Source organism: Kogia breviceps, chromosome 1 (genome assembly GCF_026419965.1).
Source record: "Kogia breviceps isolate mKogBre1 chromosome 1, mKogBre1 haplotype 1, whole genome shotgun sequence".
NCBI lineage: Eukaryota > Metazoa > Chordata > Mammalia > Artiodactyla > Physeteridae > Kogia > Kogia breviceps.
This window is the reverse complement of record NC_081310.1, coordinates 81,193,618-81,215,090: the sequence shown is the minus strand read 5'-3', so window position 1 is coordinate 81,215,090 and position 21,473 is coordinate 81,193,618. Positions and strand designations below refer to the sequence as shown.

The window sequence follows — 21,473 nt, the reverse complement described above, 5'->3', positions numbered from 1 at the left end:
ACTGCAATTTACTAACACTACCAGTACCACCATACACAACACAGCAAATATTTACAGGGCTTCCCAAGTGTTGTCTCACATGTGCTGACAAACAGTGCCACATGGAATCTGTCATTTTCCAACCTCACTTGCTCTGGCTTCCTGCAGAGATCTGTTGCTAAGACTAGCCACAGCACTGCTCCTCACCTCAACCACACACGGGCACCCCGGCAGCACAGGCTCATCCAGGTCAAAGGTGCTGCTCATGATGCCTGACAAGTCTGTGCTGAGGCTGCCAGGGAAAGGGTGCGGACTAGGGTGGCCTGTCCATTATGCAGAAGGGAATGGCATCCAGAGGCCAACATTACATGGCCTTGAAGCTGCTCTGATGTGCTGGCACAACCAGGACTGCTGAAGCTGCTCAAACACCAGGGCCTTTCTGCACTAAATTTATACCATGTTTTCACTCAACTGCTGAGAACAGCTTTCCCCACTGAGGTTACATTTCATTACACAGGTTCTGAAGCTGAGTTGTCTGGTGCTCCTGATACCTTACTTCAGCTAGAAAAACAGCTTTCAGTTTTTAATAGTATCAGGACACACAGTAAGACTCTGAGAAGTGAGTCTATGGGCTAGGCCAGGCGGAAAACTGTGACAATGTGCAGTGTTCCAAACTGACCCTTCCTGACAGTAGGGCGTTCAGAATTTTCTAGCTTGGTGAACTAGTTTAGACTCAGTTCAGGAGCCATACTCCATAAGTATGTTGCCCTCACATCTTGCCCAGTTTGATTCAATGATAGAATTTAGAATGATAAAAGAATTGGTTGGATGGTGTTAAAAAGAAAACCACAGGCCCAAAGTGGCATCACTAGTGCTAAAGCCCATGATACCAAACCTAGATTTATTATCTAGGTTTAGTACCCATGTCTAATTGCAGTTTCTGCCTCTCCCAGAAATGTAATGTTAATGGACAGTATGGAATTTTCTGGTTAAGCAGCAGTAAGGTAACCTGTCACGTGGTCCCTCTCCATCAACCCCCATTCCCACGCCCAGAAGAGGCAATCTGCATGATAAAACCCTTGCGGGCCCCCTTCCCAGAAGGGGAACCCTTCTTTTCTTTTTTTAGTACCTTCTTGCCCCACCCTCCTTCTGCCTATTAAAAGCCTTCCATTTTGTACAACCACTCCCAGCATTCTTCTAGTTGCTAAATGGAATGCTGCCCAATTCATGAATAGTTGAATAAAGCCAATTAGATCTTCAAATTGACTGTTGAATTTGTTTTTTTAATGTCAACATATTAAGACTCTCCTCACAATTTGACCTTTGCCTTGAGATGGACACAGATGGTTTCATTGTGCCCTGTTGCAAGATCTGGAATAGTGGTTTGGGGCCGCTGTATATGAAAAACCAGACCAGCAGGTGGTTGAGGCTTAGCTAAGGTGCTTAGTCACTGGGAAATCTGCACGCAGAGCCTGGATTTTTGCACAGGAAATATTCTGGATGTAAATAAACACATTAATGAGCTTGAAGTTCTATAGGTCTGCAACGATTTAAGCCTCTTTAAACATAGAAGGGAAATAGCAAATGAAAATTAAATATAAAGCGCCTAGTGCCCCCTTCGCAAACGGTACTTGGCTCTTAATTCAGGAACCCCAACTTCCAGGACTTCAAAGAAGTCTTCTACACTCAGTAGATTCAAAATAAATAGGCTCCACTACCCAACTCTATCTACCCCTGTCTTCATGCCTCCTACCCAATCAGCTTGCCAAACTCGCGTTTTCACTCCTACACACGCTGACCAGTTTCTGTAGACTTCCAACCTGCCGGCCTGAGAGGCTAGGCCCACTGCCGGGGGCGGGGTAATACCTCCCGGGGAGGGCCCTCGGCGCGCAGCCTTGTGGGAGTTGTAGTTCTCGCAACTCAGAGCCTCCGGATAGGAGTCACCGCGGGACTCGTTTTCCCGTGCTCCTCTGCGTGGGTCCGCTTGGGGCAGGTCCCCGGGTCGGTGAGAAAGTGGGTGGGAGCTTGCTTATAAAAAAGTGGAGTCCAGTGGTCTGTATTAATGGAGTCACTGGCGCCCAGGAACTCTGGGCAGGTTCCTGTCCCGTCAAGAGTGCTGGAGGCCGAACTTGGAATACAAGTTTAAGGTTCCCTAGAGGACGAAGGATAAGGAGCTGAGCTCCCCGCTCCCCCTCCCAGTCTGCGGCGGGAGAGGCCAACCCCGACCCTGGTTAAAACTCCCGGGGAGTCATCGCTGCTCCCTCCGCTTCTTCCCCCACGCTCCCACTCGGGGTCCCCTTCACAGCTGGGAGTCGCAGCGGTCGCAGCTTGCGCGGGTGGATGTGCTCGCCCACCGGTTCCCGGGAACTCGGGGGCGGCTGCTGAGCCACGTCGATCGCGGAGGACTTGTATTCGCTTTCTGCATCCTCACCCCGGAGGGGAGCCGAGGGGTTTCCACCATGATCTCCCGGGTCTTCAGGGTGCGCATGTGGGCCCCGGTGGGCGTCCTGACCTCGCTGGCGTACTGCCTCCACCAGCGGCGGGTGGCTCTGGCCGAGCAGCGGGGGGATGACGACCAGAATTCCGTCGACCGAAGCCTGCTGGAGTTGAAAATGGTGCAAGTCGTGTTTCGACACGGGGCGCGGAGCCCTCTCAAGGCGCTTCCGCGGAAGGAGCAGGTGAGAGATCGGCGGGGATGGTGTGGCGAGGACTGTGTGGCCAACCAGTGGCGGGCCGGGCTCTTCGCCCCAACACACACCACCTTTGGAATTTTACTCTCACGGAGCGGGGGTTCGGGCTGGGTCCAGACAAAGGGAAAACAGTTTGAGCAAAGGTGCTGGCCTGGTGCCCGCCCCCGCCCTCCCAAGACCCCTCGGACTCTCCGATTATAGGGCAGACCGGAAACTTCCTTTTACGCCCCCCGATGGCTGTGATGAAGCACAGCTAGTAGTAGTAGTGTGCTTCCCGTGGTGTGTATAAGTGTTCTAGGATCTTGTTAAAATGCAGATTCTGATTCCGCCGACGTTGGGTAGGGCCTGAGATTCTGCATTTGTAATAAATATTTGTGGGAACTTGAGTACAAGGGTGTAGTGCATTTATGTGTGACCATTTTGATGGTTGTCAAAGAGTTGCAGGGACCTTTGTGACAGGAACCACCCTAACTGGGATCACTGTGGATAACAGAGGTTAATACCTTTGGGAACAGATTTTACTGCAGCTTTCTGTCAGGGTTTGCTGGATACCATTTGAGATGCTGAAGATTTTTTTGGTAACAAGTACTGTATCTTGGAGCTCTCCTTTTTTAATTTTGGGTTCCTAAACCTATTGTGGAAAGAATCTGAGGTAGGAAAAAAAAATTTTAATTGTTTAGTCTTGTGGCTTATGTCTTAAAATCTACCTGGTTTTGGTCAGGATAATTACGATTAAAGTACAAGTAGTCAGTTTTGAAAATGATTACCCTTTCTGGATTTGATTCTTGGGGAGAGCCAGTAAAGATCTCTGGCCTTTCATAGCAGGCAGGCCTGTGATTAAAGAACTGTCTTCCTAGTGAAGATAAATAGGAGACCTGAAATCCCCAGGCATCCAGGTGTCAAACTCAGCCTGTGGGGTGCTTTTGCGTTGTTGGTTCTCCCGGTTGATGTTGGAGCAGGTTCAACAGGACGTCCAAATCTGATACTAGACATACTCATGGTGACAGCTGCTTTTAAGAAACCCTCAAGGTTGTACAACTCACATTGTACAACTGAAAACCCAGTTTTTAAAGCTGGCCACACATGAAATCAAACCTCTAAAGCACTTGCCACAGAAATGAATAAATTTTGTCAGGCATTTAATTCTATTATCAGGTTTCTAGTTAGCTTTTCTATATGGCTATACCACATTCTATCTGGTGCCTGAATTCCATTCCTTTCCTTCTCTTTCTTTCCTTTTTTTGGATACCTTGACCTTTTTTTCAGTCTCTTCCTTTGCCTTTTTATATTAGGTCACTAAACTTTCCTTATAGTTTTGTACATAGCCCATCTCTTGTGTACTTCCCTTTCTTCGCCATTTATTCTCGGTACAGAAAAGCTGTATGGAAAATAACATACAAGAATAGAAGACAAAGTTATCAGTGGTGGCAGTGAATACAAGTCTGAATGTCTAGGCCTGGGCCTCCTACAGACAGTATATGTGCTCCCTAAAGGACCCAGAAAAAGATTTAGATTCTTTTAGGGCTTTCTCCTGAGCCAGTGGATGTGTGATGGGTATCTTCTGCCGTTATGCTGGAAGCAGCAGTTGTAGCTCAGGTAGACTGGCGGCTTCATTCAATTTCTGTCTTTGTAGCCACAAAATATAGAGAATCTGAGTCCCCGGTCTTATTTTGCAATTACATAAGGCACATTACCTCTTTTGCTTGCTCACATTCTCTAGACTTTAGGCAGATGCACTGAACATCTTTGGTTATCTTGTATAAAGTCTTGTGCATAAAAGCGAGGGGTAGAACCAACTCTTGTTCAATTTAGGCTATGAGCAAGTATCATCAGCCTCTTGTAACTTGTTTCTGGATATTCTCTCTCAGGTTTTTTTTTCAAGCTCCAATTTAATAGAGGTTGTTATTGGGATTTTCTAATCTCTGTAGTTCTGCTATTAATTATAGTCAGAAAGGACTTTGACAACAATTCTAAAACTAAAATTGCCTTTGGTAGATATTTCCAGACTTGTGACTAGTTTATAGATAAACTTAAGTGACAAGTCAATCCATTCAGTTATCAAACAAATCCTCAGAAAATATCACTGTTTAAAACTAGATGTTGGGCTTCCCTGGTGGCGCAGTGGTTGAGAGTCCGCCTGCCGATGCAGGGGACGAGGGTTCGTGCCCCGGTCCGAGAGGATCCCGCATGCCGCGGAGCGGCTGGGCCCGTGAGCCATGGCCGCTGAGCCTGCGCGTCCGGAGCCTGTGCTCCACGGCGGGAGAGGCCGCAGCAGTGAGAGGCCCGCGTAGCAAAAAAAAAAAAAAAAAAAAACTAGATGTTTTATTGAGTTGTTTTCTTATGGCTTGAATGGCTAATGAATTAACCTATCTTCCTAAAAGTTGTATCTGTGCTCTGGAAATAAAACTCTGGAACTTGATTGTCCATTTTTTCTGGTTGTTTGATTAGATCCAGGTATGCTTTCAAAAGATAAATTTGGCCCTACTTTTGGATTTCCCTCAGTGCCTCTCTATATGATGGCAAAATAGCTCCCAACCCAGGAAGAAGCCTCAGTTTTTATAAAATAAAGTCCAAGCCATTCCAGCTCCACTGTTCATGAAGGCATTTGGTTCCATATTTATTTGATAGTGTAGATGAGCTATGAAGGATAATGTCAGTATCAGTGTTGATTAATACTTATTCAAAACCCAACTAAGAGCAGCACTTTTCAGGAAGCATTACACAAAGGATGTGCCAGTCAATCCATTCATTCCTGTGCAGTGATGGTTCTTAACCGTGGTGGGACATTGGACTCAATTGGGGAGCTTTAAAAAATACTGATGCCTAGGTCTCTCTCCCAGAGATTCTGATTTAATTGACCCAGAGCATCCAGATATGGTAAAAGCTCCTCTGGTGAAGCTTTAGAATTATCTGGACTGGGTAGCATTTAAAACACTGAGGCCCCATCCCCAGGAGATCTGGATGTCATTAGCCCAGGAGGGGGCTCAGGCATCAGTAACTCTGAAAAAATTTCCCAGTGATACTACTGTGCAGTGTGCAAGGTTTCAAATCATTAGTTTATTCTCAAATCTACACCTGGAAGTTCTTGTCTACTTTTACGTAGATTTTTTTTTTCTTATACCTGAATGTAGCTTATCGATCCCAGTGTAGTACTATCTTCACAGAAATGTGCTTTGGTGAGATGCTATCATTCTGTGTCGAGGGAACAATGAGAAACAATCCCACAAAACTCATTGCTGTGACTACTGAAAAGATGTTCATTATATCCTCTTTATGAGGACCCTTGGGAGGAATTTGTCTGTTAGCGTGAGAAATGGTGTGCTTCTCCTGAACAGTTGCCTTGCTTTTATCTTTAAGCTTGTCTAGCTGATCAAGTTTCTCCTTGTACATAAAAGCCAGAAAGCTTAGTGCTGACTCTTTTGGCCCACCTACAGTAAGTATATGGATCTTCATAGCATATATTTTTTTGAGAAACTTTATTACTGTATCCATCTTTTTGGTCCCTATATACTCATTTGCTTTTGTCTTTCTTGTCTACTTTGAATTGCTTATCTTACTGTATTTTAGGTATTGCTACCACTTTAAGTTAGTTCTTGAAAATGGAGTATAAATAAATAACATTATAAAGTTAGTCTTTGCCACTAACTCTGAAGCTGAAAAGCAGGCACAAGAATGAGAGTGTGTATGTGGGTTGGACACCATGTATGGAGCTCATGTATCATCCATCCTTGAAAATTTGAAAATGTGTACTCTAGACTTGACATGACCTAGACCTCAGGAGTCACCTCCTAGGAAAACCACGGATCCTCTGTTGGTGAATGCACCTAACAGGAGGAGATTTCTTAGTGTGGCTGAGCAGACCCTGTGGACCTGGTATCAGGACCTGTGCTTAGATACTGGGCTTACAAGGATGGATAATTCAGTCTCAGCTGTAAAAGAGAAAAGAGTTTACAATGTGATGAAGGAGAGAGACAAAACAGATTCCAATTATGGGAATATGCGGGGAGTGCTGGGAACTCAAAGGAGGTGTCTGAAACTTAAATTGTACAAACCTGAACTCAGTTTGTCAGCTCTTCTTCTGTCTTGGCCTTAGTTTTAATCAAGGAGTTCCTCCATTACCCTTTACCACCTTAGGCACCCAGACTCAAAATCAAAGTCATTTATTTTCTCTTTATTCTTTCTTGTTTACCTACCAATATAGCCTCCAAATTTTATCTACTCACTTGCCAGGTTTGACTCAAAAGTCTTGAATCTACCTCTTCTATTCCTGCTGCCTTAGATGAGGCCTTAGGCTCTCACCAGCTCTATGGCAGACATCTTGAAATTGGCTTTTCTGCGTTGAGTCTTTCCATTTCAATTGTGATCTATACTGATGGCTTTCAAACTACTCTGTGGAGCCTGCTGGCTAAGGGGATGCTGAGTGGCTAGGGTTCTCAGTTCCCACTCCTATTTAAACTAGAGGAACTCCAATTTTTGCCCTTAAATATACAAATGTAACTCAGCCTGATATTTGCTAATTAAAAAGTTTGAAAACCACTCCCAGGTTGAGACAAACCAAGCCACTTCCTTCCTCTATATATTCTTCCCCATCTCCACTTTGCTCAAGCTTTCTACCTATTCTTAGAATTCTGAATACTACCCTCTTTTCTTACCTACCTCTTACTCTCAAGTCCTGGTCTCTGCTAGTCTAAATACTATTCATTTCAAATACCATTCCTTCCATGAAACTTTTCCTGAATCCTCAGCCAGAAGAGAAGGTCTGTCTTGCCTTTGAACTACTATGGCCTTCCTCTGGTTTCTTGTAGCACATAGTTTCTATTTTAGTTCTGCTATCATTTACATACATAGCTTGCTGTCTCTACTAACCGGAAAATCCAAAAAAGGCAGGGTCATGTTATCTCAATCTTGGTATCTTCCACAGGATCTAGCAAATCGTTGAAGCTATTTTTCCCCCCCTTGGCTGCGCAGCTTGTGGGATCTTAGTTCCCCAACCGGGGATGGAACCTGTGCCCCCTGCAATGGAAGTGCAGAGTCCTAACCACTGGACTGCCAGGGAATTCCCTGTTGGAGCTGTTAATTATGCCTACTGTGTGCCAGGCCCTTTGTTGGACATCCAAAATGCAGAGCTCAATAGATGACACAGGCTCTGCTCTCAGGAGCTAAGTCTACTGAGCAGGACAGATTAGTAAAGGGACTTGTCTAATACAGTTTGGTAAAGGCTACCAAAAAGATCCACTGAGGCTGCTGTGAGAGCACAGGGCCAAGGTCACAGCTTCTGGGAACATTTAAGCTGTTTTGTGGAATGAACAGAAGTCTTTCCAGATGAAAGGGAAAAGGAAATTCCAGGTAGAAGGAACATGAGGTTGAAAGGCCAGGAGGTGTGGGGATGGTGTTCTAGGAAACAGAGTTGTGTGGCTAGAGAAGAAGTGTGTAGGTCAGGGAAGAATTGGTGAAGAGAGAGAGGCAGGGGCCATCATGCAGCCATGAGCTCTTGAAGGGTTTTATGAAGGGAAGTTATAGGATTAGAACTTTGAAAGGTGGAGCAGTGATTAAAAAGATTGTAGGAAGAAGGTCTCGGCTCTGAACACCCAATCTTCTGATATCAGTTGCTGTAGCACCAGCAGGGGAAGAGGCTCAGGTGTTTGGAGACCGGGTGCAGGTGAGGCTGAGACAATGCCTTTTGGACCTAGGACTCCCAGTAGCTGACTCCTGGGATATTTCTAGGAGGCACCAAGATAAATACAATGCTGTGTGACATCGTAAGTTTTCAAATGTTAGTTTTGAAACAAAATGAAGCAGTAAGAAATTGCGTTAAATATTGTAAGTGCTGTAGGAATTCAGATAAGAAGACTGACACTGAAAGCTGGAGCAGTCGCAGATGGGAAGGTAAGGCTTGAGCTGTCATTGAACCTTGGAGAGAAGCTGGCTGGACAGAGAGGGACAGGAGTCCCTCCGAGCAAGGGAAGCAAACTGAAAGAAGATGTAGAGGAAGCAGTGGGTATGGTCTGGCCTGAGCAGGGGAAGAGAGAGGCGTAGTGGCAGTACAGCTGGGGACAGAGGCTGGGCCAAAAGTCCTGAAAGGCAGATGCCTCTCTCTTGGAACATTGGGAAAAAGCTATTGATATGATGAGAGTGGCCTAGCAAGATTAATCAGGTGGTTATGTATATATGGTTTGGGGGGTGGGAGGGAGAGAGCCTGTCACAGGACTTTGCCTGAAGTAATAAGGTTTTATACTCTAATAATAAGATAAAAGAAGGACCAGTGAGAGTAACATTTTTTCTAGCCAGTGATCCACAGGGTTCGGGGTGGGGATGGGGGAGCAGTGGGGGTGAGTCAGAGGTTTGAGTCTTGGGAACTAGGAGGATTGGGGTGGCCTTGAGAATCATAGTCAGTTGGGAAGAGGGGCTGGTATATGGGATTAGAAGAAAAGACTTTTGTTTTTAAAATTGAAGTCGTCACATCGGACTCAATGCGTGTAAGAATTTTATGGGCAGTTGGAGCTGTGAGGCCTATGACTACTTGTTATGTTTCAAAAATCAGTACGGTTGGGGCAGGAGCCAGATTGCAAGGAATAAAGGAAGATGGTGAAGAAGTGAAGGTTTCTTAGAGGGCAGCTACTTGTTTGAGAAGTTGGATGAAAGGAAGGGAAATACGTAGTAGTTACAAGAGTCCTTAAGGAGGGGCCATAAAAGCCTGCAGGTTGATTTCTTAAAAATTCTTAAGTATATGGTCACTGAGATTATATCATATTCAGTCATTAGTTCATTCATTCATTCGCCACGGCACTCTGGCTGCTTCTCCCCTTTACTTCAGTCTGGGCTTAGTACCAGAGCAACACCTTAACAGTGAGTACTAATGTAGCAGTAACAGGACTTGGGCTGAGGACACCTGGAATAATAAATCGCAGTCTTTTCTTCCCTTAATTGGAGCTGGAGTTAAAGTTTCTTTCCTTCCTTCCCATAGGAAGGTTGCTTGTCTAGTGTCAGTGTGATTCTAGCTATGTGCTGCTGGATATTAATGCTCTAAGTTTCAAGAACCTTTTTAAACAATGTGTTGTTTTTTGTGGTCACAACAGGTAGAGTGGAATCCCCAGCTGCTAGAGGTCCCACCCCAAACTCGGTTTGATTACACAGTCACCAATCTAGCTGGTGGCCCGAAACCACATTCTCCTTTCGACTCTCAGTACCACGAGACCACGCTGAAGGTGAGCGATGCTTCCCTGCTCTGGGAAGCCCCCTGCAGAGCTGTGATGGTTTGCTCTGGCCTGAGCTTAGCAAGCCACCAGATGTTTTCATTCTTCTCTCCTTCCTCCCACACCTCAGGGGGGCATGTTTGCTGGACAGCTGACCAAGGTGGGCATGCAGCAGATGTTTGCCCTGGGAGAGAGGCTGAGGAAGAACTACGTGGAGGACATCCCCTTTCTTTCGCCAACCTTCAACCCACTGGAGGTCTTGTGAGTCACTTGAAAGAGGGATGTTGCACCCCATGTAAGGTCTTGAGCGTGAGAAAACCTGCCCTGATGCCCCAGGTGGTTCCCGCTCTCATCCAAGGTAGTCTGGGGGGATGTGAGGGCCATCTGGCTGTGACATCTGTCACCCCATTGATCGCCAGGGTTGATTCTGCTGATCTGGCTGGCTAGGCGGGCGTCCCCTTCCTCTCCAGCTCTCCATGTGTGTCCATCCCAAAGCTGCACACTCGGTCGAAGAGGACGACCTTCCCCGATAGAGGAGGACCATTCTCTGGTCAAGGGTATAAGAGAAGCTGCTCTCCCCTGTGAGAACCTCCAAGGTAGTCCGGGAGCAGTTACCTTAGTACAGTAGGATTCAGTGAACAAGTGGTCACTGGAGGTCATATTCATTGGCCATCAGGTCCCTTGGGCAGCCATCCCACAGAGAGATAAAGGATACTTCCCTGCCCTATAGCTCCCCTTATGTAGTCTTGAAAGCCTCTCGGCTGCTCTGTAGAATAAGGTGGAGAGTACATATGAATCTTTTATGAGTTAATCGACCTCTTTGTTTTTTTTCCCAGCATTCGTTCCACTAACATATATCGGAATCTGGAGTCTACCCGGTGTTTGCTGGCTGGGCTTTTCCAATGTCAGAAAGAAGGTTTGAATTTGGGGTCTACGAGTCAGCCCCTGTCCCTGAGGAGCCTTTTCTTCTCTCTTCCAAAGCCCATTCTCTCTTTCTTGGTATCTGTCCCCTTGGTCTCTCTCCTCCTGCTCATGTAGCTTCCATGGTGTACCTACTACTCTGGAAGGCCCCTCCCTGTCTGGCCTGCTGCTGCCCTTGCCAGCCTGACCTGCACACCTGCAGCAATGCATCAGCTGCTCTGATGCACCTCTGGCTCCTGACTTCTTCTCTCAAGCATCTACATAAGCTGCATGAGGCAGCCCCGGCCAGGTCTTGTGAACAGTACTGGGGCCTTTTTGTTTAGTAGAGACGCTGCTGAAAAGGAAGGAGGGCAGGAGGGACACTTTGCTGGGACCTGGGTCGGCTGCCACTGCCCTGGTCTTGGTGATAATACACAGCATGACCCAGATGTTATTAGCAGTATTCCGTACCGCCTTTCCTAGTTAAGAAAATCTGTCGAGTTTGGGTTTTGACCTATTCAGCCAGTGAATGAGCACAGCTAGTGATTCTCCACCTTTTCACCACCAAGAACTACATTTATTATTTTCCTTTATGGATCTCATGTGTTGAGGCCCTTTGACTATCAAATGAAGCCATACCTTGTCATTTGTAATTGATTGAAATTTACATTTAATTGCTGGTCTGAGTTTCAGATCATCATGACCTCACCAATATTAAAATACTAAAACGATGCCATAACGCAGAGGTTCTTGTTATTTTCTTTAGCTTCTGTAGCAGTATCTCAAATAAAGATAAAAGTTCCATCAGGCTTTTAAAAAATTTGTAAAATACAGAACCTCCAGGCCAAAGGAGGCTGGCCTTGCTCCCAGCTGGCTTGGCTACTGCTGAGAATTCTGGCTGAAGTTGGCTGAACACAAACAGTTAGCCTAAGTAACATAAAGCACACAGGATGGTCTGCTCCTTACCTCTTGGGAGCCCCTGAGTTTAGGAATAATCCATAGTGCCTGGCCTTCTGAAAGCTGTTCACTTGCTCAGCTTCTAAAAGACAAATGTCCTCTCCTCAGAACCACCTAAAGTGTAACTGAGGTAGGAAAGGTGTTTCTTGGTGCAAGGAAGGAAGTGGTATCATCACCAGCCTCTGGTGTGGCTGCCTGGGTAGCCACTCCCTGCATGGGACCCAGACATCCTCACAGTTCAGTTCGACTCCTGTCACAGCTACTTCCATGCCTTGGCCAGTATCAAGGGATTTGAATAGACCTAAGAACCCCACAAGGTGCTACCATTGGTGGAAGTGGTGCAACTTTGGGATATTGTTTCAAGAGTAAAATCCTAGAGAGGGCCCAGAAGGTTTTGAGTAAACTACAGAGAATCAGGCTGGTGGGGGGAAGCTGGAAGGTGTTGGCCTGCACCATTTGGCCTTTCATTCATCCAGTGCATATCTGAGTGCCAACTCAAATGTGCCTTATTTATCATAAACTGTAGGTCCATTATCCAGACACTAATGTCAGGTACCAGGTAGGAATTATCATGTGTTAATTAGCGGTTTAAATCATAGTTACTATTATTCTCACATTTAAAGGACTTACTATACATCAAATATTGTTCTAAGAGCTTTGTGCATATTGACTTAATTCTTGTAATAACCCTGTGAGGTAGGTAACATTATCCCCATTTTACAGATAAGAGAACTAAGGCACTGAGAGGCTAAATGACTATCTGAGGAACACAAAGCTGGTAAATGGAGGACCTGGGATTTAAACTCTGGCAGTCTGGTTTCACAATCCATACTCTTCACTCTTGTGCTCTCCTGCTTCTCAGAAAACATGTATATCTGGAGAGGGCCTCTGATCATTTGGTCTCTTCTTTTTTACAATGTTTCCTGTGGAACCCCATGATTCTTCAGAGGGGTCAGAAACTACAGAAAAGGAGGGGGTTGGGGCATGCAGGTAGACTATACTTTGGACCCCTACCTTGAAGCCATCAGCACCTTTTCTTTTATTACCACCTTTCTTTTATTACCGTATCTAATAGTGGGAGAAATAAGCTTCCACTGCTTTAGAAACAATTGAAAATTGCTGATTCTAGTGTCATCCCTTCAATTTACACATGAGCCCCAGAGAAGGGAAGTGACTTCCCAGGGCCATCCTACTGGTTAGTTATAGATTCAGGCCTCAACTCATGACTTTCAGTCTGATTTCCTTTTTCTGTCCAGACTAACAAAGTGTGTCTGAATACTGGTATTCTACTCAAGTCACCATAGGCTACTTTTAAATACTGAGGGTTTGGGGCTTCCCTGGTGGCGCAGTGGTTGAGAGTCCGCCTGCCGATGCAGAGGACATGGGTTCGTGCCCCGGTCCGGGAAGATCCCACATGCCTTAGAGCGGCTGGGCCCGTGAGCCATGGCCGCTGAGCCTGCGCGTCCGGAGGCTGTGCTCCGCAATGGAAGAGGCCACAACAGTGAGAGGCCCGCGTACCACAAAAAAAAAAAAAACAAAAAACCAAAACTGAGGTTTTGTCTATCAATAATTTGTTTGGAAATAATAGCTCTTTGGGGTTTAGATTCACCTAATCACTCCATGGATTGACCTCAGTGAATTCCAAAAAGCTTCTCTGCCATCAGAGAAGGTGAGGCTTGAGCTGTGTAGAACAGGGCGCTACCACAGGCCATTGTCATCTCTGGCACAGAGCAAAGCATGGGAAGGTGTTAGAGCACTTTTCTTGGGCACTGGGACGGGACAAGGGTACTCGTGAGCTCTGAGCCAGGGGCAAGCTGCTGCGAGGTCTGTAAGAAACAGTTTTAGTCTAATCTTTGGTTCCTGGTATTTCATCTGGAAGCTTGGTTTTTGCTTTTGGGCGAGGCCATGGGGTCTGAGAGAATCTGTGACCCTGTGGCCACCTTTCTCAGATTGTCATGTCAGTCACCATATTGGCCTATAGGATCGGACTTTGGGAAGCAAGAATGTCACCTAGTTCTGATAAAGTGAGGGAGGACTCATTTTTTATTAGAATCCCCAGGTACTGGTGGTACCTCGAGGTGACGTTTTTTGGAATGGGTCATGGACTTACCAGTCTGATCGGCACCTGTACCTGCTCTCGGCTATAGGTGGCCCAGCAGGAGAGGTTGTGCTGGACAAAACAAGGCTGCTACTGCTTTCTCCATTGCTCAGACCGCAGCAGAGCTCCTGTTGGCAAGGCCAGGGCATGTTGAAGGCATTCACTGTCCTTAAGGAGTAACCTCGATGATCTGCCTCTGGGAACAGCTCCGTCTGTATAGACAGAGAAGAAGGGGGTGGAGCTGCTGGGAAGAACAAGCCGAAGCCTCCTCCCACCTGTGCTTCCCACATTCCTTCCAGGACCCATCATCATCCACACTGATGAAGCAAGCTCTGAAGTCTTGTACCCCAACTACCAAAACTGCCGGAGCCTCCGGGAAAGAACCAGGTAACTGCCCCTGATTCTTGCTCACCAGGGGTGAACAGGCAGTGTTTTACCACCTTAGCTGGCAGGCACTCCCTGAACTGAGGGCCTGCCCAGGCTGGCCGTGCTGGTGGATAAGGGATGAAAGAGATTGCATTAAGCTCAGGTCTGACATCAACTGTCCAGGAAGTGAGGCAGCTCTTGCTCACAGTGACAGGCTATTAGTGAAGGTACAGGATGCCTGGGGAGAGCCACACGCTGGGCTGGAAAGATGGCATATACAGCCATGAGTGGGGCTTTGCCATTTACCAAGCATTATCCTCTCTTCAATCCTTCAATGCTCTCAGATGGGGCAGGTGAAGAACCTTACAGAAAAGATGATTAAATAAAGATGAGTAAGTCAGTCATCAAACTGCAAATCCAGATGGACAAACAGAAGACACAGCTTCCCCTTTTCTTACCAACATTCTGCCATGTAGGGTAGATTGGTTTGGGCTGATGGCACCTTTCAGTTTTCAGGTATTTCTGGTCTGCACTAAGACTAAGTAGTATGTGTTCCCCCAGAAGAAGGAGAATGCTGTTTTCAAGCAGACCTGGCCATGCTTGCATTGTTTTTGATAATGCTAGAGTGGGATTTGGAAAATCCAGGTTATTATTCTAGTCCTGGTACATACTAACTTCCTTTTACAAGTCATTTGACCCCATAGAGTCTTAGTTTATTCACCTATACCATGGCAATAATACTAGCTAACCCCAGTGAGTCATCGTTGAAGGTTAAATGAGATCCCAAATGAAGAATGAGATACACTTTGTCAACTGTTAATCACTATAGAGTATGATGAAATATAAGGAAAAACTTTTTATTTTTTGGCAGAGGCCGGAGGCAGGCTGCTTCTCTGCAGCCAGGGATCTCAGAGGATTTGAAGAAAGTGAAGGAAGGGATGGGCATTGCCAGTAGCGATGGAGTGGACTTCCTCATCCTCCTGGACAACGTGGCTGCTGAGCAGGTGGGCTGGCTGTCCTCCTCGGGCCCTGGGGGTGGGGGATCCTGGGGGAGGCTTGGTGGGCTGCCTCCTGATTTAGAACTGGGTGGAGAACTCCTGGCTTGGAGGCAGCTGTGATAGGACTTGCAGACAGAATGGACGTGGGAACTGAGGGATAGGGAACAATCAAGGAGGAACCCTTAATGGGTTAGGAGCCCAGACATTTAACTCTCAACTAGAGTTTCTTAAAGCACATTCACCAGAATGCTCATGGTGTGAGTGTGTATTACGTGGGCAGGCAGGGGTGGGGTGGGTGATGTTTGGAATCCCTCTTTATTGTATCACTTTTTAGAGAGTCTATACACACGTCAGCATATTAAAGAATCTGAGAAGCCTGTAGTAAAGAAAGTTGGTTAATCCTTAAGTCTGTTTTTCTCAAACTTGCTTAGCCATAGAATCTTTTTTATCTAATAAATACTGAAGACCACACAATAGGAAGTGCTGTTCTAGATTCAGAAGTCGGACACCCAAAGGCAGTATAGCCTGGATCTTCCTTCCTTCTCTTGTGAAGTTGACGGTGTGCCCTGAAGGCAGAAATGCACCTTGTGCTGATGTGTAAAATAGGTTTAAGGTTAATAAACAAGAGTTTGCATATATAACATATTTATATGGCGTACTTTTTAGAAGTTATCTTGGGGAAAATGAAGGCCAAGTAGAAATTTATGAATTCCTTGCCTTGTATTATATTCAATTTTTTTTTTTTTTTTTTTTTTTAGCTTAAGAAAATACAAATGTTTTTTTACTTTGGGGTAGATGAGGAGTATCAGAAAGAGAGGAAAAACAATTTTTTTTCCTGGGCCTTTAGATCTCGAGGAATAGCTTCCGACAAACCTTGGGGACATAGATTTTTGAGCTGTTAAGGCTCTCCCCAGGAGAAGACAGGCCCCTAGGGCTCCATGGAAGCTGATTGGCTGCCAGGCTCAGTGGATGAGAAGCATTTCTTTCAAAAACTGTACCTTGGACCTTTCAGGTGCACAGCCTCCCGAGCTGCCCCACACTGAAGAGGTTCGCATGGATGATTGAGCAGAGAGCGGTGGACACAGCCTTGTACATCCTGCAAAGGGAAGACAGGTGAGGGGCCTCTTCAGCTGCTGGCATAAAGTCACACTTGGTCAGGCCTCCCAGTGTGTGGGGAAGGGGGCTCATCAGGCCTGCTCACACTTGTTAGCTGGCATCTCTGTGTGCAGAGGCTGAGATCACTCCATTCTGCTGGTCTTCTGAATGGACTCGGCCCTAGGTCCTTACATTTCCAGAGCTGGGACTAGTGACCTAGTGCTTCCATTCTCTGTTACACAGAACCGGGAGCCACCACTCGACTGGGTTTCTCTTAATCACTGACTTTTTCCTTTGCTTTAAGTTTCAAAAGATTTGGGTGGGTGGGTGGGGATGCTGAAGGAAGAATCATTATTGCTACTTTATTCATCACATTACAATTTATAAAGCACCTTCCTGTTCTCGCTGTGAGGTAGGTGTCATTATCCCTGACAAGTCCAAGTCCTTGCTTTAGAGATGGAGAAACTGAACCTGAGAGATGTGGGCTACCTTGCCCAGGCTCAGCTAGCAAGTGGCAGAGGCGGGACTTGAACCCAGATCTTCTGACCGCCAGTCCTGTGTTTTCTCTATTTTACTGGTACTTAGGGCTCTGTTTTTAGAAGACCTATTTCCTCACTACCAGAATGGAGAGTGCCTCTCTTACCAAATGTCAAAAACCACCTTTCTATGATTGGTTCAAAGCATTCAGCTTGTCCTCAGAATAGGTGACTTGGTAGAGAGGGGAGACGGGAAGTAGAGGAACAGTCCTGGGGACGATGAGTGGGAGGAAAAAGCGGCTAACATTTTAAGAATTTGCTTGGTCTTGCATGAGCATAGGAGCCTCTGCCTGCTTTTCTCCCACTCAGAGTCAGTGTCCACTTTGCACTTGCCTCGGGCATCTGGAAGGGCTCCAGTCGCACCACTCAGCTGGCTGCCACTCCCTGTGACTTGTCTCCTTCCCTCGTCTTTTCCTGAAATGGCCCCACTGGACCTAAGTTGTCACTCACTGCCTTCCCCTCCACCAACACATACACACATATTTTAGTAAATATATTAGGCCTTGTGGCCCGTGTATTGTCCATTGCATCCGCTCATCTCAGCCCATGTAGCGTGAAAACAGCCATAGATCATACGCAAACAAATGGGCACAGCTGTGTTCCAATAAAACTCTACTTACAAGAACAGGCAGGTGGGTTGGATTTGGCCCATGGCCATAGTTTGCTTTCTCCTGGTGTAAAGCGTTTCAAACAAGACCTGATCCATTCTCCTTTCCGTTAGCCCTGGTTTCATAAAACTGATGTTTCTTCAAGGACAAATGGTTGCAACTTTCCAACTTGGCTTGGCCTGCACACATTCTTCTGGAAAGCGTATTTGCATACTTCTCCGCTATTGCTTCAACTTCCCTTGATTTATAAAGGTGGCCATTTACCCAGTCACCATGAATAAAGATTGGTCTAAGCCAATCATGGCAACCCCGTTTCCTTTTGTCAGTGATTGGGCTCTGGGAATTCTGGGAGAGGTTTTTTTTAACTCTTTGATAAAAAGTGTGAGGCACCCAAACCAAGCCTTTTGCTACTTACTAGCCCCCATCTTTCAGCTTTGTTTGCTACTGTGAGAAGACATGCTTTGAGTAGAGGTACCACCTTGTGATCATGAGGTTGACAGTCCTGAGAATGAAAGTGGTGGAGCCACAGCACCAAGCCTGGGAGCACTAGTGTTGAACATCTTGTTAAATAAATAAGAAAAGTCCTTATGGTCTAAATTCCAAAGAAGCGTAGGAAGTGTAGCTTAGGCAGTTCCTTTGGATGGCTTTTCTAAGGGCCTTCTGGAATTCCTGGAATTCATTACACCGTGTCCTTCCCAGTTTTGTTCTTTTAACCGTGAAGGCCTAGTTCTCCATGACTTATACTGTCTCAGCTGTGTTCATACCAGGTCTGTATCCTGCTGCTGTTACTGTTGGCAGTCTTTGTGCACAGAGAGCCCTCAGACTTGTGGCAGCGCTGTTTTTCTCCTTACTGCCTGTCACTGTCCCTCATGCATCCCTTGTCTTTTCTCAACTCTGTCTCATTGGGCTCATGAGGTTCAAGGGGGCAGAACTAGCCTGCATCCCTTGTGTGCCAAGTGCCCACTGGGTACTTAAATATTGTTTACCCGCCATAGGGAAAGCCTTCAGATGGCAGTGGGCCAATTCCTCCACATTCTGGAGAGCAACCTGCTGAAAGTCGTGGACCCTGCCACTCCGCCCGGCAAGACCAGGTACCTGGCCCAGCAGCTCGGCTTGGTGTGGCTGAGGGCAGTGGGGGGGTGGTGTGTGTGTGTCTGGCTGCAGGGAGAGAACCCAGGTTCTAGGAGGGCAACAACGAGGCTGTCAGTGACTGAAAGTAGATGTTTAAGAGGCCACGTGTCCCAGAGACATTCACAACATTTCTACCTTTCTTCCTGCCACACCTGTCCTACCATGTTCTGAAATTTTATTTTAGTAAAAAAGAACCCTAAATTTATTTCTCCTTTTTTTTTTAAAATAATTGGACATGTGTCCAATGGAGTAGCTAATTAGGACATCACACTGATTTGGTATTATAATAGCCCCAAACACTGATAATTGCTTAATAGATTGTTTAAACACCTTCACTGAGTATACAGGAAGGTAGGATTTCTACTGGGCATTTAAAAATGTTGGAAGTGGCTCGTGAACCTCCACTGCCACTTTTGGAGTGCCTGGAACCCCAGGTTAGGGACCACAGATTTGGAATGTTATATGTCCTGGGCACTTGCTAAGCAAAGTGTGGTCTGCAGATAAACAGCTTCACTGTCACCTGGGGTTGTTAGATTTTCTGGCCCCAGCCTGACCCACTGAATCAGAATCTGCATTTTAAAAAGACACCCAGGTGGTTTGTAAGCGCCCTAATATTGGAGAAGGACTGTTGTAGACTGCCTTCTTGAGAGAAAGAATTGTACATAGTTAGAAATGCACAATGAGTGTGGGAAAGGTAGGGGACAGTGAGTTGAAATAGGAACGTTCAGGAACTTTGGGCCTGGATTTACAATAGCAAATCATGTGAATGCCCTTCCCTGTCCTTCACAGACCTGCAGTGACAATATATTCCTTACTGGCCTTTGCCACCTTGCCCCGCCTTGGCCTTGTGTTTGTAGAATACTGTAGGGTCCAATGCTAGCCTTCTAGGTTGGGGGTCAACAAATAAAATCCTCAGTGTTTCCCAAGAGACAGATACAGGGGTCAGGTAGATATAGATTAAAAGGCAACTTTATTACTGATTAAAGCCCATTTAGAGAATGTATGGAGGGCCAAACAGGCATATTAATGAAATGGACTTAATTCCCCCAAACTGCAAGCTTCCCCAACAAGGAGAGCTTGCTCTGCTAAACTCATCACACAGCTGAGAGTAGGAAGAACATTTGCTGTAGGCAGGCGGGTCCCAAAGAGAGAAGAGAGGTAGAGGCTGTGCCACACGTGCCCAGTTTCTTCTTCAAAACTCACTGGGGGAGGAGTAGGTGGTTGGTTGGGCAGGAGGAGGCCAGGAGAGCTACTCCAATGGGGATCCCTTCTCATGAAAGCAAGGGGCATGTGGATAAGGGTTCTCCCCACGATCTACTTCAAAGGAGTTTTTTAGTAGGCTCAACTGATTTGTAGATGTCGCCAGATTCCTCACTCGCGAAGGCAGCAGTGTCCTGGCCTCCAGAGTCCTAAGGTAAAGAATTAATTGTTGAGAACTGTTTTCTTCTTGCAGAAAGCTGTACCTCTATGCAGCTCATGATGTGACCCTCATGCCTCTCTTAATGGCCCTGGGGATTTTTGACCACAAATGGCCCCCATTTGCTGTGGACCTGACCATGGAACTCTATCAGCACCGGGAGTCTCAGGAGTGGTTTGTGCAGCTCTATTACCGTGGGGAGGTAAGAGCTCTGGGGTGGGGTTGGGAGGTGGCTGGGCGACCCCACCCACCTGGTTTAGCACCAAGTCTCCCTCCGCAGGCCCAGGGAGTCTCCACTGGCACCTGAGCTCTCTGAATCCTCTCAAGGCTGTGGCCCAGGGTTAAGGCAGAAATGGGCATATAGTGGCAGGCTGGGACTTAGGCCTTATCCCTTATCTTCTAGAACAGGACCACCCTTCTCTTCTGCTGAGTGTCTCTGCCAGGATGTAACACCCTGACTGTGAGGCCTGTTTTGAAAATTAATGATGATGTTTTGGGGAGGTGATGTTTACTGTCAGTACTCTTGGTGCCTTGGCTGCTTCAGCAGGTTGCTGTCCAGGGCAGGGGCTAGAGCACACCCCACGGCTTAGACCTTTAGCCTTCCCAGCTCAGGAGTAAACATGAGTGTGTTTTCCCAGTCAGTTCAACCAACAGTTCTTGAGGGACTTTCACAAGCAGGGCATAGTGCTCTGAATCTGGAAGTTGACCAGTTAATGGGACCTTCCTGGCTGTTATATGTGTGTATACACACACACCATTGGGTCAAAGCCTTTCAGAACTCCGGGCACAGCTGAAAACAGCCAGAGAGGGTCCTCAGTGCCCCTGCTGAGTTCTGTCTCTTCCACAGGAGCAGGTGCCGAAAGGTTGCCCTGACCGGCTCTGTCCACTGGACAAGTTCTTGAACACCATGTCAATTTATACCTTGAGCCCAGAAAAATACCACACAGTCTGCTCTGAAGCCCAAGTGATGGGACTTGAAAATGGAGAGTGAGTGATTTGTACAAGTAGGATGTGTTGATTTTTTTAAATAAAATGCCTTTACACAATGCCTCCAGCTGTTGTGTTGGGGAAAGGCAGGAACAAGGGTTAAGGTACTTTAACATAAGGGAAGGGTATTTCCTTCCTGTAGGTATATTAGGGTCTCTTTTTGAAAGGAAAAGGCATGTAATGTTGAGACCAGAATGATACATCCTATTTTGTGGCTTGATTTCCATGGCCAGAAGCAGCTGCCTGTGACATAGGCTGGGGACATCATGACCCTGTAGAATTGAGTGTGGGTTTGGACTTCAGTTCTTTTTTCTTATCTTCATTTCACAAACATATATTGAGCACCTACTAAGTAGTGATCATTATAAAGGTGAAAGGTTACTGCCCTCAAGTTGTTTCAGTCCAGTAGGAGAGTCAGATAAGTAAATCAGTGATGACAATACAGTATATTTCATTCTGTGATAAGGTACATCAGGGACTACTTGGGTACAGAGAAGACACCCCCAGCCCCAGTTGGC

At 46.4% G+C, this 21,473-nt stretch overlaps 1 protein-coding gene across 1 annotated transcript; it reads left to right on the top strand.

Annotated features, from left to right (window-relative positions):
- The first annotated feature begins 1,933 nt into the window (after window positions 1–1,933).
- On the top strand, window positions 1,934–21,016 carry ACP6 (acid phosphatase 6, lysophosphatidic). The gene is made up of 10 exons (XM_059070839.2): window positions 1,934–2,657; window positions 9,746–9,874; window positions 9,993–10,123; window positions 10,699–10,778; window positions 14,117–14,204; window positions 15,055–15,187; window positions 16,194–16,294; window positions 18,416–18,511; window positions 20,005–20,170; window positions 20,816–21,016. The coding sequence occupies exons 1-10, from the start codon at window positions 2,439–2,441 to the stop codon at window positions 20,957–20,959; spliced, it is 1,287 nt and encodes a 428-aa protein (XP_058926822.1). The 5' UTR covers window positions 1,934–2,438; the 3' UTR covers window positions 20,960–21,016.
- Window positions 21,017–21,473: the final 457 nt, after the last annotated feature.

Excerpts from the sequence above, each read along its gene's own strand:
- ACP6 (XM_059070839.2), top strand. The coding sequence starts at position 2,439 with ATGATCTCCCGGGTCTTCAGGGTGCGCATGTGGGCCCCGGTGGGCGTC. Across the intron at positions 14,205-15,054 it reads AGCCTCCGGGAAAGAACCAG|AGGCCGGAGGCAGGCTGCTT; the intron begins GTAACTGCCCCT and ends ATTTTTTGGCAG. Across the intron at positions 15,188-16,193 it reads ACAACGTGGCTGCTGAGCAG|GTGCACAGCCTCCCGAGCTG; the intron begins GTGGGCTGGCTG and ends TGGACCTTTCAG.